At 42.0% G+C, this 19136-nt stretch overlaps 1 protein-coding gene across 12 annotated transcripts in view; it reads right to left on the bottom strand.

Annotated features, from left to right (window-relative positions):
* The window catches only part of PALM2AKAP2 (PALM2 and AKAP2 fusion), a 527870-nt gene extending 521642 nt beyond the window's left edge, over window positions 1-6228 (bottom strand). For 6 of the 12 annotated variants that reach the window (XM_035305215.3, XM_035307774.3, XM_035251605.3 and 3 more), the window contains exon 1: window positions 5865-6228. In XM_035305215.3, coding sequence (XP_035161106.3) covers window positions 5865-5869 — 5 coding nt within the window. In that variant the 5' untranslated portion in view covers window positions 5870-6228. 12 annotated transcript variants of the gene reach the window in all.
* Window positions 6229-19136: the final 12908 nt, after the last annotated feature.

The following is a 19136-nucleotide window of genomic DNA, read 5'->3' as shown; positions in this document are numbered from 1 at the left end:
AAAGTATCCATAGTCACACATAGACTAAACCATAAGCTCCTTGAAGACAGGGTAAGGGATGTTTTCTTTACCATTTATCCCAAGTACCTATCACAGTGCTTTCTACATAGAAAACATTCACTAAATATTTGCTAACTAAATGAGTTACTCAATGAATGAATGAAGGCATATGTTACGAATCTGAAGTTATCTGTAACTCAGTGACCCTACTACACTTATTCTTTCATGAACCTAGATTTGTTCATTTGCAAAATCAAACTTCTGATGTTTTATGATCACCTGTGGATTCTATAAGCCTAAGTCCATGCAAGAATAGGCATCTGACTGGTGATGGGGAATGTCACTTCTGGTCCGAGGCTGCCACCCACATTGTCAGAGCCCCAGGGTTTACAGGGATGGCAACAACTTAAAGAGTTCTCATGTTATGTTCTTTGTGCCTTTTTGATCCCACACTGTTTTGAAGACAGTTCCAGAGAAGTATGAGTCAAAATCTATAGGTGTGATATCAAATCAGTAACTGCAGGTGTTAAAAAGTGCATTCCTGCAAACACTTGGATCTCATATCCAACCTACCGAGTACCTGCCATGCCTAATGTTTCATGTACCACACATGAATGCTGAAATGGTACAGAATATGACACCAACCCCACCTTCTGGTTTTCCAGTAGGTCTTCTCTGCTCTACACATCCAGTATAAAGCACTTCACTAAGAGAAATTTTAACTTCAATCAGTTAGTAACCTCTTTTCTTGTTTATTACCTAGATGTTTTTCTTTCTTTTATTTCTCTTTCTGCTTACTTTGAATTTAGTTTGCTCTTCTAGTATCTTAAGGTAGAAATTAGAACTTTCTTCTTTTCCAAGACAGACCTTTTGTAAATTTTATTTTATTTTAGATTCAGTGGGTACATATGTAAGTTTGTTACGTGGGTTTTATTGCATACCATTGGGGACTTGGCTTCCAATGTACCCATTTCCCAAACAGTGAACACTATACCCAATAGATAATTTTTCAGCCCCTGTCCCATCCCACTCTACCCTGTTTTGAGGTCCCCAGTGTCTATTATTTTCATCTTTATGTTCATGTGTACACATTATTTAGCCCTCACTTATAAATGATAACATGTAATGTTTGGTTTTCTGTTTCTGAGTTAGCTCACTTAGGATAATGGTATCCAGCTCCATCAATGTTGCTGCAAAGGACATGATTTCATCCTCTTTTGTGGCTATGTTTATTTTCTTATTTAGACTAAGAAGCTCTTATTTTACTAAAACCAATAATGCTTGTGAAAAAAAATAACTGTATATCCTGATTTTCACTAAGTTTCATTTTAAATTGGCAACCTTGGTGATATGGTTTAGGTCTGTGTCCCCATCCAAATCTCATCTTGTAGCTCCCACAATTCCCATGTGTTATAGAAAGGACCTGGTGGGAGATGACTGAATCATGAGGGCAGGCTTTTCCTGTGCTGATCTCATGATAGTGAATGGGTCTCATGAGATCTGATGGTTTTTAAAATGGAAGTTCAGCTGCACATGCTCTCTTTTCACCTGCTGTCATCCATGTAAGATGTGACTTGCTCCTCTTTGCCTTCCATCATGATTGTGATGCTGTCCCAGTCATATGAAGCTGTGAGTTCACCATTAAATCTCTTTCCTCTGTAAATTTCCCAGTGTCAGGTATGTCTTTATCAGCAGCATGAAAATGGACTAATACAATTGGTACCAGTAAATTGGTACCAGTAGAGTGGGGCACTGCTAAAAAATATTTGGAAATGTGGAACTTTGAAACTGGGTAACAGGCAGAGGTTGAAACAGTCTGGAGAGCTCAGAAGAAGACTGGAAAATGTGGGAAAGTTTGGAACTATCTAGAGACTTGTTGAATGGCTTTGACGAAAATGCTGGTAATGATATAGACAATGAAATCCAGGCTAAGGTGATCTTAGATGGAAATGAGGAATTTTGGGGAACTGGACCAAAGGTGACTCATGTTATGTTTTAGTGAAAAAACTGGCAGCATTTTGCCCTTGCCTTAGAGATCTGTGGAATTTTGAACTTGATAGAGATGATTTAAGATATCTGGCAGAAGAAATTTATAAGCAGCAAAGCATTCAAGAGGTAACTTGGGTGCTTTTAAAGGCATTCAGTTTTATAAGGGAAGTAAGCATAAAAGTTCAGAAGATATATAGCCTGACAATGTGATAGAAAAGAAAAACCCTTTTTCTGAGAAGAAATCCGATCAGTAAACACACACCTGTGTTTACTGATTTAATATCTATCACTCATCAGAAATTCAGAATCACGACTGTTTTGTTGACCAGTACTAATTTCAACAAATATTTGTTGGTTAAATTAAAATACAAATAAGTTAATTTTATTCCCTCTTGTAATAAATGTTTATAAGTTGGTTAGAATAAGTAAGGGGAATGGAGTCCCTATTTCACTCATATTCAAAGTGGGCTTTCCTACCTGGGATGAAATTTGAGAAATGTTTAGATTGAAGGGAAGGGTCAGTATTTGGCACAAGGGAAATGTTGTGAGGCCCAAGGAGGGACAGGAAAAGGTGATATTCTAAAAGGAAACAAAAAGAGAATGAAAAAGCTAATTATATTAAGTGATGTAGATTGGATTTCCCCTCCAGATCTCATATTGAGATGTAATCCCCAGTGTTGTACATGGGGCCTGGTGGGAGGTATTTGGGTCCTGGGGGTAGAACCTGGGGATGGAGCCTTGGTGCTGTTCTCGCAGTAGTGAATGAGTTCTCCTGAGACCTGGTTGTTTAAACTCTATGACACCTCCCTTGCTCTTGCTCCCTCTCCTGCTATATGACTTGCCAGGCTCCTGCTTCATTTGTCTCCATGACTGAAAGCTTCCTGAAGCCTCACCAGGAGCTGAACTGACTCCTTTACCACACTTCCCATGCAGCCAGCAGAATCATCAGCAAATTAAAACTCTTTTCTTTATAAATTACCCAGTCTCAAGTATTTCTTCATAACAATGCAGGAAAGGCCTGCACTGAGGAAGCAAAGGAAGTAGAGCAGAAAACAGATTTGGAAATTGGGAAGGTTAACCAGGAGGTGAGAACTTCAGAATGTCACTTGGGAATGGGACAGTTGAGGCCAAGTTGATTAGGGAGAAGGAGGCTGATTGAGGCAGCAATTTGGATCCTGTGGAGGGAGAAGAATGTGATGAAGGTCTTTGTTCACAAAGAGTTCCACGTGTGAGGTTAGCATACCTGGAATGAAACCTTAGCTGGGGGACTGAGAGGAAACGTGGGAAAGAGCTGAGGACCTTTGTAAACTTATCAATCCTGTATGCTGTTCCAGTTATTGAGCACCCAAGTGCCAAGTCTAGGAGGAATACATCAAATATTAGACTACTCATCTGAGAGCATAAAGATGAAAGTCGCTGCCCTGCCAAACAACCAGGCCATCCTTTAGCCCTACCCACTGAGATGACTAGATCTGTGTTCAGTCTTTTGTCAAGGACAGTCTCCATGTCTAAGAAAATGACAGTGAGAAGCATGAAGTGTGCATCAGGTTGTTTCTGTTCTGTATACCCAAGCCTGCTGTGGGCTTCTTGCTGGTTCTCCCAACTGCAATAGTATCTTGGGAATTATGTTATTCTCAATTGCCCTTCAGGCATTATCTTTCCCTTTCTTTCTTTTCTTCCCTTCTTCCTTCCTTCCTTCTTTTTTTGAGATTAGGTTTTGTTCTATCACCTAGTGTGGTGGTGCAATTATAGCACAGGGCAGCCTGGAATTCCTGGGCTCATCAAGACATCCTCCCACCTCTATCGTCAAAGCACTGAGATTACAGGAATGAACCATCACACCATGTATTTCTTCACAAATTAAAAACAAAAAAAAGACTGGGTGTAGTGGATCGCACCTACAATCCCAGCACCTTGGGAGGCTCGGGCAGGAGGATTGCTGGAGTCCAGGAGTTCAAGACTAGCCTGAGTAACATAGGGCAACCCGATCTCTACCAAAAAATAAAAATTAGCTGGTTGTGCTAATTTCATGGTTGTGCATGCCCCTAGTCCCATTAGGAGGCTGAGGTGAGAGGATTGTTTGAGCGCAAGAGGTCAACACTTCAGTGAGCCATGACAGCAGCACTGCATTCCAGCCTAGGAGACAGAATGAGACCCTTTCTTAAAAAAAAAAAAATTGCTTAGTGCTAATCCGAGACCTGAGACCCCACTGAATGCTGTAGACTGCAGTATTAGGTTGATGCAACACTAATTTTGCCATTGAAAGTAATACCAAAAACTGCAATTACTATTGCACCAACCTAATAATAATAGATAATATTCATAGATAATCAATGATATTTATTGAGCTTACTTTATGCCAGGCTCTGTTCTAAAAACCTTATATGTATATGTATCAACTTACATGTATTAACTTCTTTTATGTTCACAAAAAGTACACGTTTTCCAGATGGGGAAAATGAGGCCCAGAGAGATTAACGTCATTCAGGAAAGTGTCGGAAGGCTCAAACCAGCCAATCTGACTCCAGAGCCCAGCTCTTAATCATGACACTAGTTTCTTAAATTTGTATGTATCTTACAATTTACAAGGCCCTTTGGAAGAGATACAAATATTATATGATCCTCTCAATAATGCTTCAAAGTGAGTAAGGAACATCTTCGTTTTCACTGCAGAGACAGGGAAACTGAGGCTCAGAGACATTGAATTACTGACTAGGAAGTCAATAACACCAGTATCAGGCTGGGGGGTCGCTGAAATCCACGACTCCTGACTCCTGATTCCTGCAATGCCACACCATCTCTTGCTTCTGCTTTAGCAGCCTTCTTGGGATTAAATTGCATCTACACAATCAGATATGCAGAGGGATAAAGGCTGCATCTAGGGTTTCCTGGGTTTGGCACGAAGGTCCTGATGTCTGAAAACATGACTTTATCTCTAACTTGAAATATAATTTCAGACGGCCTCAATGTCAAGGAGCAGCGTGGGAAAAGAACAGAAAAGGAGAAGCTGACCAAGTGAGCAGGATCTAATAGCTGGCTCCAAAAATGACCCTTCCTTGGAGTGGCTGGCTACTGCCCGTCAGAGTGGCCCTGCTGCTGCAGCAGCTCGAGAGAGTGTCCAAAAAGCAATGCAGGGATGCAAACACAGAGAATAGAGCAACCCTAGACCAGACCCACAACCAGAGCCCTTTATTATGCCTTTTCTGGTTAACGCCTCTCTTGTCTCCATGCCCTCTCCTTCCCCTCCCCTCCATGCCGTGCCCACGGTGCCAAACGTTATAATTGCACTCTGGGCTGCCGCCGCTATGTTTCTATCTTATTTCTCCAATACCCCAGGAACAAATCCATTCTTTTGGGGTCTTCTGATGGTTTCTAGTAGCCAGGACAGTGCAGCCCTGGCTCATATTACCCACTAACTCATCATCCTTCCATTGCATGCTTCAAACCGAACCGCGTTTGCTTCCGATCCGCAGTGACCCCCCTCCCTCTTTTTTAACTGCAGTCCAATAATGCTGACATGGTTAGGAATCGGAAGTCATGGCTATTGCGGCCAACTCCCGGATAAGCGGAAGCTTGGGGCAGGGACTGGAAAGCCTAGAACGTGCCTCCGTCCTTTGCAACATCATCTACTTCCCTCACTCGGCCCCCAGGCCCTGCTGGCCAAGGGGCAGCCGCGAAAACCGCGCAACCCGGGGCTCCTATCCCTTGCCTCCTACCGCCGCGGCGGCTGCTATAGAAACACCAGGCGTACACATGGGGCTGAAATTAAACACCCATCCTGGACGCGGACCCGAGCGGGATCTGCCTGCCGCCGCGGTCACCATGGCAACATGCCGAGAGGAGGGCAGCGGGCGGCGCGGCGCGGGGATACTCACTCCATAGCTGGGCTCGGCGGCCGGGCGCGCTGCTGCGGGGCTCACCGGCGCTGCTCGCCTCTACCGGAGCCGAGCGCTCTGGCAGCGCCGCGCGCGAGGTGGAGCTGGGAGCCGTCTCTCCTCCCCGCCCGCACCCCCTCCTCCCCTGGAGGGTTGAAAGTGAATGCTCAGGCTCTCTCAGCTCCCGGCCTGCGAATAAAACGGGAAGCAATTGGATAATGTTGTTCGCTGGGCGCTAGACAAGCCTCTCCACTTAAAGGTTTCGGGGAGGGAGCGCGCTGGCAGCTGCGGTCGGGTGAGGTGGCCACCAGCGCGCAGTACCGCGCGCCCGAGGCGCCAGGTGCACGGCAGCTCCCCTGGGACTGGCGGCGCGGCGCGGAGCCTGGGGAGAAGGGTGGGAGGGGGAGCAGTGCGGCTACGGCGGGTGGCACAGCCCAGAGGGCGTAGGGAAACGAGTGAAGTCATTGGCAAGGTGGCAGCTCTCACCGCTTAGAAGTTGCAAGAAGCCTCTGGCCTCTGCTAAAAGCAAGGACTGCCCCCAGTGGGCTGGGCCCGGCGAGATCCCTGTGAGTTTGCCAAGCAAAACTCCAGCTGTCTTGCGGTACCTTAATGCGGCGTTTCACCACCTTGGCAACCCCGCGCCCCTTTTCCGTTTCACTCTAAATTCTGCGTGTTCCCGCCTGCCAGGAAGGCACTGTCCAGGGTCAGTTTCCCTAGTCTGTGATTTGAAAACAATAGCTATATTGAATATGGTTTCCCAAATTACTACAGCCCCACCCCCGCGGTAATAAGCCACCCTGGGGTACGTATTCCCTGCCTCCTACCTCTCTGAGACTCTTCTACTCTTAAGGGCTTCCAGAGCAGGGAACCTGGTTCTCACCCAGGTGTCCTGCATCTGCTACAACGAAGAGTAGATGGGACAGCTTCAGGCTTTTCTTGTATCTTGCAGCCGGGTCCCTCTGTGAGTCAGTGTCTGCCAGGTGCTGAAAACGCTGCACCAGGAATAGGCATGGCCATCACCAGTGCCTGCCTGCCCTGCAGGAGCTCACGGGTTAAAGTAGAAACGCAAAGCACAGATAAAGACAAAAATAAACATATCGTCACAGCTGAAAACATTGCTGTAAAAATTAAGTAATAAGATGCTGTGATGAAATGTTCTAGAATTAATTTCTGGTGATGATTGTGCAACTGAACATACTGAAAGCTATGAAATTACATACTCTGGGTAAATTTTGTGGTCTATGAATTATACCTTAATAAAGATGTGTTTTTTAAAAAAATGCTCTGATGGAGAATAAAAGGGAAAGTGGATGTGCTTAGGTAGATGCTCACAGAAAGCCTCCCTGAGGGACTAGGGTTGAAAGGGAAGAGGGCTCAGATATGCAAGCCACAGGGATAGGGCTTTCTGGACAGCCTATAGCTTGTATGGTGGCTCTAGGGTGGCTCTAGATGGGAGACAGCTCCACACGTCAAGGGGCTGAAAAGAGAACCATGCAAAATGTTCTCAGTGGATTCCCTGCTCCTCCTTTCCCTCTAGAGAGTGAGCTATAAAGTCAAACCCAGTGAAGATTCAAAGAGCTGTTTTGTAGAAGGAGATTCTGGATTTACTCCAGGTTTCCCTTCACAGAGAAATTCAGTGTGAATTCAGAGATCATAAAACCCTGCCCCCCTAATCCATGTCCCTTTCCAGTTGTATATAGGATTAAGTTGATGTGTGAATAATTAAGAGACTTAAACAGGAAAAAGATGTGCTTTTCTGCCCAGAGATAAGCTGTCCTGGGCCAGTTTATTAGCTCTACTCCCCAAAGAGTAAAGAGATCTAGGCTCCTCCAAAACCTTGCTCAATTGTATGTGGTCTCCTTTCTAAAATTGTTTCATGGTCCAAGTTGGCTGCTCTGGCTCTAGCCATCATGTCTGCATTCCAGCCAACATAAGTGTGGAAAGAGGAAAGAAAAATAGGTAAAGAAAGCATGCCAGCTGCCTCTTAAAAAGGGTCCCAGAAGCTTCCTCAGGACACTTAACATCTCCTTGGCCAGAATTCAGTCACATGGCCACATTCAGTTACCAGGGAGACTAAGCAAAGCAGTCTTTACTCTGCATAGTTATGAGCCTATCCAAAAGCTGAGACCTCCATTCCCATGTAAGAAGGGGAAAATGGGTATGGGGGACAGACAACCAGTAATCTTTGCCATCCTCCTCAGTGCTTAGCGTTCTGGCTTCTGCCTACCCCATGCAACTGCCACTGCTCCCTGTAAAGTTCCCAATGCCAATTCAATTGACATGTCTCAGTCCTCTTCTTATGTCATTTGTAAGCTGTGTTAAACATTTTTTTTTTTTTTTTTTTTTGCCAATCAGTTTGAGCTAATGAGGTTGCTCAGGTTAGCATTGAACTGATGACCTCGCCTTCGCGAGCGCCATGAGCTCCGGCGGGAGCCACTTTGGACCCCTGTGTTAAACATTTTAACAGCTCCCTTTTTTTTCTGTTTTTTTTTTGTTTGTTTTTTGTTTTTGTTTTTTTTGCTTTTGTACTTGAAGTCAGGCTTATTCAGGTATAATTTATGTGCAGTGGACTTCACCTTTTGTAGGTATACAGGCCTATGAGTTTAGATACATTATGCAGTCATGTAACCACAACCATAGTCAAGATATTACATTACCGTCACCCCCAAACAGTTCTTTCAAGTCCCTTCATAATCAATCCACTCCTCCTACCTCCAGCCTCCAGCAACCAGTGGTCTCATTTCTGTTCTCATGATTTTGCTTTTTCTAGAATATCTTATAAATGGAATCAGACAGTATATAGCTTTTCATGTTTGATTTCTTTCACAATACAAATGGTTTTAAAATCCATCCATGTCCTGTGTATAGGTAGGTAGGTAGGTAGGTAGGTCCTTTTCATTGATAAGTGTAGTTTTCCATTGTACAGATGCACCACAATTTGTTTATCCATTCACCACTTGAGGGATATTTGTTGTTTCCAGTTTGGCAATTATGAAATAAAACTGCTATAAACATTCATGTACAGGTCTTAATGTGAATAAATGTGTTCTCTTTTGGGTAAATAAGGTCATCCCTTCCATTTTGAAACAGTCTTCTGTGACAGCACAGTTCCACACCTCTAGTGACCCCTTCTACTTGTCTCTTAAATTTTGGTGTTCTGTAGGATTCTTGTCTAAACCCTCTTTTCTCACTCTAGATGCCCTCCATGGGCAATTTCATCTACTTCTGTGACTTAACTTAGCCACCATATGAGACTGACTTCAAAAACTAAGTCTGTAGCCCAGATCACACTCTTAAACTTCAAAACCGATACCCAAAGGTCATTGTAACATCTTCACAAGTGCCTCAAACCCAGTATGTCCCAGAAGCACTTGTCATTTTCATCTGTAAATATCTCCCTAATACCAAAAAGGATGTAAGGCTTCACCCAAAAACCTGGATGTCTGTCTTGATTTCTAACCATCCTGACTTCCCATATCTAGTCAATGATCAAGACTTATCCAGGCTGATAAATCAAGCCCATTCGCTTCTCTCCAACCCCACTGCTCTTGTTAAAACAGCCTCTCTCTTGGCCTCCTTGCCACCAGTCACGTCACATGCCAACCCACTCAACCCTACAGCCAGAGCAAATTTCCAAAGACACTCATCTGATCATATCATCCCTTTGCCTGAAACCTTTCAAGAGCATTTCTTAATTTTAATATAAAGGTTAAATTGAGTTTTAGGTATATCCCAAGTTTTCCAAAGTTAGTAGACTATTACAACTTTCAAATGCAATAGAAAAATAAGAATAAATTCATTTTATAGGGCTGGGTTTTGCCTTATTAAGAGTCACAAATACATCTTCTGCTATATTAACTGTAGGAAAAAAATAACAGACTGTAGAGTCAAACAGACTTTGGTTAAAATTCCAGCTTTACATTTTCTAGCTTTGTGAACTTGGATCTGTTAATTCTATTACTTAACCTAAGTGTCAGGTTTCTTTACCTATAACATGAGGACATTAATGCCTATCTTTAAGGGTTGTTTTGAAAATTAAACATGAAGTGTATTAAATGCCTAGAACAGAGTCTGGTACTTAGTAGATACTCAATAAACAGTAATTCTAATAATCGAATTCTTATCATCATCCTCATCCTTTTCCCTGAAATTTCAAAGATTTTAATAGCTATATCTTTATTTCTTTTCATGGTATCCCTTTGAAGAAGGGAAACCAGTACAGGTAACAGACACTGAGAAGACCAATTTGTTTATTTTCATTAATGAAGTAAGAATGTTAGCCCAGGTAATCTATTAAAAACAGATTATATTGGCAAAGATAGCATAGCTATATCTGTTAGTCCATTTGTGAACTATATATTATCACTAACTGTGTTAGTCCATTTGCACGTCTATAAAGGAATACCTGAGACTGGGTAATTTATCAAGAAAAGAGGCTTATTTTGGGTCATGGTTCTACACACTGTACAGGAAGCATGGTTCTGGCATCTGCTCCTAGTGAGGTCTCAGGAAGTTTACAATTGTGGTAGAAAACAAACGGGGAGAAAGAGTGGGAGCAAGGGAGAGGGAACAAGATTCCAGACTCTTTTAAACAACCAGATATCACATGAACTGACTGAGCAAGAACTCACTCATCACCGAGGAAATGGCTCTAAGCCATTCATAAAGGATCCACCCCCATGATCCAATACCTCCCACTAGGCCCCACCTCCAACACTGGGGAACACACTTTAACATGAGATTTGGAGGGGACACACATCCAGACCATATCAGCTACATTGTAGCAGGTACCACTATACAAATAGATTGATACACATTCTCTAATAGTTAATTCAGTAACTAGTCAATGAATTAAATCATAGCTAATTCATTAAGCTGAGTTCACTGAGGAACTCAGTATCACATCAAGTATATATTAATGCCTCTCCAACCTGGCAGTCAGTAAATTAACAGCTCTACCTATCTGAAATGTGGTTTAGAATTGGGAAATAAGCAAACCAATGATATCACAAAGTTCATGCTAGAAGCACTTATTCTTACTTTCTTGAGGTCATAAACTTCTGATGAAAAACACACAGGTGGCACAAACCCACATTTTGTGAAAATATCAGGGCATTTGCTGAGATTCTGTAGCCCATCCCTTGTCCATGAACTTGGGCTAAATTCTGCTTGTCTGAAATTTGCAACTTCCTTACCTATATGTTGTTTTATATTCATCCTGCAATTTATCCCACAGGACAGTTATTTATTATTACCATTTTGTAGATGAAAAAAAAAATGTAAGTTTGGAGTAGTTAAAAATTTGCTCAAGTCATAGCATTAAGAATCAAATTCCATCAACAGAACCAAAGTCTTTAACCTCCTGATCTATCAAAGAATGAGTCACCTTGGACAGCAAAAGCTAATGTGATTTCACATAGGCAAAATACATGAGTTTTACAACGGAAATTCTTTCTTTAAGTTTTTTTTAATAGCTTTGGGGGTACATGTGGTTTTTGGTTACACAGATAAATTCCTCAGTGGCGATTTCTTAGATTTTTAGTGCCCCCGTCACCCAAGCCGTGTACACTACACCCAATATGTAGTATTTTATCCCTCAACTCCCTCCCAACCTTCCTACACAAGTTCCCAAAGTCCATTATATCATTCTTATGCCTTTGCATCCTGATAGCCGAGCTTCCACTTATAAGTGAGAACATACAATATTTGGTTTTCCATTCCCGAGTTACTTCACTTAGAATAACCAACTCCAGTTCCATTCAAGTTGCTGCAAAAGACATTATTTTGTCCCTTTTTGTGGCTGAGTAATATTCCGTGGTGTATATATACATCATAATTTATTTGGTTGATGGGCACCTAGGTTAGTTCTGTATCTTTTCAATTGTGATTGTGCTGCTATAAACATGCATGCACATGTGTCTTTTTCTTATAATGACATTTTCCTTTGGGTAGTTACTAAGTAGTGGCATTGCTGAATGGAATGGAATTTCTACTTTTAGTTACTTAAAGAATATCCATACTAGAACAGAAATTCTTCAAATGGGGGCCATGGATGGGCGTCAGGGATTTGGCTGAGATTGTAGACAGAATTATAGATTGGGAGGAGGTAGGGCATAAGAAAAGAGGGGTCCACACCTCTCACCAGGAACTCAGTGTTCCCTGATTCAAAACTAAAAAACAGAACCCTATGACTAGATATAATACTTAGCATGTTTGGTTAAATGATTTTCTGGTTTACCAAAAATAGAAACACACATAAAAAGGGGTGGGAGAAAAACAGGAAAAGTGGTTCTTTAGGCAGTAACCACTACAAGGAAGAAAACTGTGAAAATCCACACAAGGCAACAACAGCCACCAAAACGTCAGTTTGGGACCACACGTCAACATGTGTGAAGGTTGTTTAAGAGGGGAATACACAGCCTTACATATCACAGTAGTTCCTGAGAACATCAAGCAGTAACAATGTTCAGCACTCGTGTTTAAGACTAAATAGGCTTTTGCAATTTTCCATTCAGATTGGGCTCTTAATGTTTCCAATTTGGCTTGGCTAAAATATAGTTGTTTGGAAAATGCATTCAGTGTTCAAGTGACATTCTCGTTCCTTGTCAGTGTTGGATGAATGGACATATTACTGTAATTTAAAATGTCTAACTGAGGATGACGGGAATAAAAACTAGCATAATCACTGTCAAGCTCAATGCAGCATTCCAATGTATTAACAAACCAAAAACAAACCACTAGATTGATAATTGAAATATAAAAACAAGCAGTCTTCTCATCTACTTGGCATTACTGGATTTCAGATGTATTCCTACGATAGGAAGTATTATGTCCTATGGAGCTTCCTGTACTTTTTTACATTTTATATCATGCACTGTTTTGCCTTTTTATATTACCATGTGCATAATGTTACAGTTAGAGATGTGTAGAAAAGAAACATCTCTAAAACTAGGTGTTTGTTCAGCTAGTGCTGTAAGGTGGAGGGGTGTCAGAGGGTGTAATTCAATAATTTATGGTTCTGGGCACAGTGGCTCATGCCTATAATCCCAGCACTTTAGGAGGCTGAGGCAGGAGGATTGTTTGAGGCCAGGAGTTTGAGACTGAAGTGAACTATGATAGAGCCTTTAGACTCCAGCCTGGATGATAGAGCAAGACCCTGTAACAATAAATAAATAAATACATGTATAATAATTTATAATATAAATATATTAACAAACCAAAATCAAACCATTAGATTGACAATTAAAATATAGAAACAAGCAGTCTTCTCATCTACTTGATATTACTAGTTTACTTGACATTACTGTTGTCCAGCCTGGATGACAGAGCAAGACCCTGTCTCAATAAATGAATGAATGAATCAATCAATCAATATAAATAAATAAGGTATGGAGTTTTGTCAATCTGTAGAGTTCCCACTTAGTTATAGGGCTGGAGTTAATATCATGGAGTCACTGTTAGCCTTCATGTCTCAGTCTTCTGCCACTAAGTTCTCTCTGGCATATGCTACTCAAATGTTCTCTTGTAATTCTGCAGACGTTGGGTAAAATTGGGCTATAGATTGTGACAAGATGTTGGGAAAATGCAAATAGGTCTTTTCTTTGGTTAAACATGAACAAAATTGATCTTCCCTTCACCGTCTTTCTATCAATTTCTATATGTATTTATGGGCATGCTCAGGACCAGACACTAAAAGCATTGGCTTCTGACTCTGGATAATTCTTGGAATCGCAGTCTATTGAAGATGAAGGGATTCTGGGGGTGACTTAGTCCCACAGTCAACACAAATTCCTGCACTTGACCTGGGATCATCCTCTTTGTTGCAGCATACTTATTGTTTTTTCCTAGCTCAGAAAGCTGAAAAGATCTATTTGTTTTTTGTTTTGAGAATCCACTCACACATCCACAAAATGACGTATGTGTTCAGAACAGCTCATGATTATGTGTGTACAGATGTAGCAAGAACATTTATTTCACCACTGCCAAGTCTGACCTACAGTGGAAGAGGAACAATGATCTCTCAGAGATAACCCAATGACACCATGGAATCATGAAGGGGACTTTGCCAAGGAAAATAGCTGCCCCTTATTAGAGAGAGGCAAGTGCAATGTCACCAAGATATGCTGCACATTGGTGAAGCTGCGAGCCAGAAGATATCAGTGATGTCTAATTGATATAAGGCTATTAATATTTAATTTTGTATAATCCTATCAGCTCCGCTATGTTGCGTGAAGATGGAGAGGCTATTTGGTTACTTGGTAATATCTTTGAAGGGAGGTTTATATATATCACTATTAAATACTTTCATCTAATACAACATTAGATGTCTTTTTTTTTTTTTTTTTTTTGAGATAGAGTCTCACTCTGTCACCCAGGCTGGAGTGCAATGGCATGATCTCAGCTCACTGCAACCTCCACCTCCTGTGTTCAAGTGATTCTCCTGCCTCAGCCTCCTGAGTAGTTAGGATTACAGATGCGCACCACCATACCCAGCTAATTTTTGTATTTTTAGTAGAGACGGGGTTTCAGCATGTTGGTCAGGCACATGATCCATTCGCCTTGGCCTCCCAAAGTACTGGGATTATAGGCATGAGCCACTGTGCCCATCTAAATGTCAATATTAAAAGCAACTGTGGCAGAGATGGACCTGAAAAATTTTTTGGAAACTGTTTTGAAGAGAATCACATGAAAGGTAAAACTCATTTCTCCCTTCTCAGAGTAGAAAATTTGGGTTTATTTCTGGTAGCATGTTATTTTACCCTTGGAGAAATGTGAGTGGAACATCTTCTACAAATAAAATCAAGGACCCATTTGAATGTAAGCCCTATGGGGGCAAGGATTTATTTTTTAATTTTATTTATTCATATGTTCCATACAATAGTCCCTATGACATTGTAGGATCTCAATAAATATTTATTGAATAAAATAATAAAAAAGAATCCTTCTGAGCAAGACCCCATGAAGTTGTACTTCTTGGATGTCTCTTTCATCAAAGAGAAGTCATTACAGTTGATGGCTTCCAAAGAAATATTTCTTCCTCTAAGTATGCACTGTATGCCTGTATAGTATTATCTGTTTGTGTGTTTATGTTGCTAGCTAAGGGATCAAGAACATGACCCATGTGAACACACACACACACACATATACACATACAGACACACACACAATATGAAATAAAACATGCAAACCTGGTCTTCTCTTTGCTTGATGCTGGAGAAAATGATGAAAAGGAACCTAATTACATTTGAGGCAATACAACATGGTCCAGATTGTTAACATTCCACCTATGGTATTAACATTCAATTAAGCTAGACTTTGGGAATATGTTTAGGAACAAGTATTCTGTATAATGTATAACCAACCCATAAGACCAAATCATATCCCTATAGACAGGACGGGGTTTCTAGCAGAGGGAGTAGATAATGTCACTCTCATTCTGGGAAAGAGTCAGTTTCAGGATAGGAAGCCTGCCAAGAGGGATGTTAGCACCAGGTTAAAGGAAAAACGGTGTCAGGTCCTATAGTAGAATCTGGGACTGCAATGATGCATATGCCCCTAAGGATCTCAGGGTTGAGCGGGGGAAAGACATACATTTATATATCTATAAATGCAAATCACCTGATTACATATATGATTAAAACTGCCATCTGAGGAGGTTGTTAGTGATGACAGAGATGAGGGTGAGTAGAGAAATAGGTAAAACTTACTGGAGGATATGATACCCAGACTGTGTCTTTAATACTTGATCAGGAGAGACAGAGAGTGAGAGAGAAAGAGAAAGAGAGAGAGTGCATGTGTATCTTCTCTTCTTCTTCTCTTCATTTGATGCTGGAGAAAATTATAAAAAGTAACTTAACTATATTTGAGGTGTGTGTGTGTGTGTGTGTGTGTGCGCGCACCTCTCTGTGTGCCTCTGTGTGCCTGTATATCCAAGAATTTAGAAACAAAGTCATGAGAATATTTTCCAGGAAGAGAGACCAGCAAAATCAAAGACCAAGGAACAAGAATCAATAGGATGAAGTCTACATATTTCTGGCAATTGCTCAGACGTGAGGCACAAAGAAGGACCACAGTATTGCTCAATTCCAGTGGCACCGTTAACATACAACACAGTGTGACAATGCCCCTGGAATTGTTGCAATGCAGAGGTCCTGAAGGAAGTGGTTAAAGGTGAGGCTGGAGCTAAGGCTAGAAATGAGACTAAGTGGCTTTGAATGTAGAAGTTTAACTAAGCTTCTCACCTCCAGATCACAAGCAGAACATCATAACTGGAGACACTCACAGTCTTTCTTAGTTTATAATTTTTATTTCCTTGAAATTTTTTAGACACAGGGAGAACAAATAGAACCATGTTTCATGGTTGACATGGCTGATTTTATCTATAATCATAATTTATGTTCCATCTTATTCCAAGTAGTTTAGATTTTCACCCCTCTGGGAAACAGGGACAGTATATTGTGATGTGGAAGAAAGTATCACCTGGAGGTTGCACCTCGTATCTCCCACTCAGTCTTATGCAATGGCTTCTGTGGCATGTCCACAGGTACTGGCTGGCATACAGTGTAGATGGTGGATTTTAGGGTATACAAGACTGGAGGCAGGAAAGCTAGTTAGAAGCCTGCTGCAATAGTTTAGACAAGCAACGGTGAGATCCTAAATTAGGGCAGTGAAAGTTGGCATGGAAAGGAAAGAGAACAAGAAATATGCCAGGACTCAGAATGTGTGGGTAAGAGAAAGGCATTAAGCCTGATTCTCATGGCTCAAATGACTCAGTGAAAGGCGATAGCACCAACTGAGCTCTGCAGAGCATTCAAGAGGAGCCCACAGGTGCCACGAGAGAATCGTGACCTCAGCAAATGAGCAGCAGCAGCTTATCATCACTTCCCTCTGGACTGGGACCACCTCGTGTTCTCTGTGTGACCTATGACATATGTCAAGCTTTTTTGCATTAGAGCTGTGCAAAGAAGTCAGGAATGTTTGAGGAATTGATTAAACTTGATTTTCTACAATACACTCTCCTAGATCTGTGGAAGTATCAGAGGGTTCAGGGGAAAATAAGTGATGCCATTGGTTATTCACAAGTTGTATTTTCTGTCATATGTTGATCTGGAGAACCATGTAAGTCACTCCCAACAAGAAATAACTTGGCCTTCAGGTAGTAAACGTTCTATCATTACAAAGATCAGTAAATTGGGCTAGGAATTTTTTTAGCTACCAGTTGTTACTTCTTCCCGTTATACCTCCAATCTCAGATAAAACTTTTAAATGTCTTCCTTTCAACCAAGTGAATTATACCAACTTTTCCCTCCCACCTCCTTTTCCAGTTGCCAACCTTCATCAACACTCCCAGAGCTCCTATTTCTGCCTATATCATCCTCATATCACTGACTTAAACGCCCATGTGAATGCCCCATGCAAACCCTTCCTTCAAAGTTCCTTGACCTCTTCAACCTCAAAAACTTTACCTCCATTTTACTCCAGCCAACTACTCCCATCAGATTTCATGTTCGCATGCCAAATGTGAACATGACCTACAAACTTACTGCAATGTGAAAATAGCAGGGGTACTCCTGGGTTGAGGACCAAATCTTGGGAAAGGGACAGTGCATTACCACTCCCACACTTTACTTGCCATCTCCATCACAGCCACCCCTGATGTGTCAGCTGTCCCTGGGGACACAAATTTGGGGAGCAGAAGCTGATGGAAGGTATGGGACACAGGCAGCTTCTCTCCTTGCTTCCCTGACCCCATATTTTTGGTCTCTGAACTCTAAGACTGTTTTGTGAAAATAGAACTAAACCCTGTCCGCTTTCCAAGTGAGAGAGGATGCTGCCACCCACATCTCCAATGTTTGCCCAGTGACACTGACACAGATCTGGGCAGAGAGCCTGAATCAGTGAGAAGGTCCATGTCAGAGTCAAGCTAAGGTTCTGTGGCCCACAGTGGGGGAATGTCCTGCTTAAGCATTCTGAATAGGGTAATTTTGTTTTGGAGTCTTCCCCACCCCTTTTTCATCCTCTGAGTTATTTTCTCTTACCTTACCCCAACCTGGCCAGGATAATTTGGGGTGAGTTTTGAGAGTTGAGCATCCAGGCTGGGCATGGTGGCTCATGCCTGTAATCCCAGCACTTTGGGAGGCCAAGGCAATTGGATCACGAGGTTGAGAAATCAAGACCATCCTGGCCAACATGGTGAAATCCTGTTTCTACTAAAAATATAAAAATTAGCTGGGCATGGTGGTAGGTGCCTGTGATCCCAGCAACTCAGGAGGCTGTGGCAGGAGAATCACTTGAACCCAGGAGGTGGAGGTTGCAATGAGCCGAGATTGCGCCACTGCACTCTGGCCTGGCGACAGAGAGACAGAGAGAGAGAGAGAGAGAGAGAGAGTTAGTTCAGCGTACAGAAGCCAGGCATTTTAAAAGAGTAAAGTAGGCCAGGTAGAGGGACCATAGGAAATAATGGGGGTAGTGACAAGGAGGCTATACAAGGAGGTGTCCAGATCTCCTGAATTTTCTCTAGGAAACCAAGAAAAATCTTTATTTTTGTGTAAAATATCCCCCTAGAAAATGACAAGTAAGTAAAAAATTTAAAGTAATCTGGTAGGTTCTGTGGCAATTTTGGTTTAAGGGGTCAGCTCTGCTTTAAGCAACCAACCTCTGGTTTAAGGGATCAGCTGTGAAGGGTTTGAATTTCACAGAGCACATCAATGTGTCATAGCTTTCCTGCAGAGTCACACCATTTACATACACCATGGCTATTTAATGATGGATTGGAAGAGGTAGGTGCTGGGCTTCTTTAAAAGGTGTCAGTTGTTAGGAAGTAAAAGCATTCAGGGCACATACTAGTCTACTTGTCAGAGTCAAGGGTTTCAGGACATGCCGTTTTCCGGGCTATGAGTAGATGAGTGGAGAGGAAGAGAATGGGGTTCTTCTCATAGGACTCAGGGTGGTAGCAGTCCTTGAAGCTCCCCTGCCATGAGATGATTGCCCTGAAGGTTGCTCTGTGGATTATAGGCATGACGTGTAAGATGGTGCTCAGAAGCCCCTTTGCCCATTGCTCAGACCCTCTCCTCAGTGTGGCAATTCTGCTTCCTGAGCTGTCCTTGAGGCCTCCCAAAACTGCTCCCCTATTCTCTGGGTTCCCTGGCTTGATATGTGGTTCTATTTAACATTACAGATATTTTTTCTCCTGGGCATTGCTTAACTTAAGATAAAACCCTTTTCTGCCAACAACTTAAAAAGATGAACTTGAACTAAATGTGTTTGCCCTGC

This window comes from Callithrix jacchus, chromosome 1, assembly GCF_049354715.1.
Source record: "Callithrix jacchus isolate 240 chromosome 1, calJac240_pri, whole genome shotgun sequence".
NCBI classification, from domain to species: domain Eukaryota; kingdom Metazoa; phylum Chordata; class Mammalia; order Primates; family Cebidae; genus Callithrix; species Callithrix jacchus.
Note: the sequence above shows the minus strand (reverse complement) of the source record. Positions and strands in the feature narration are given on the sequence as shown.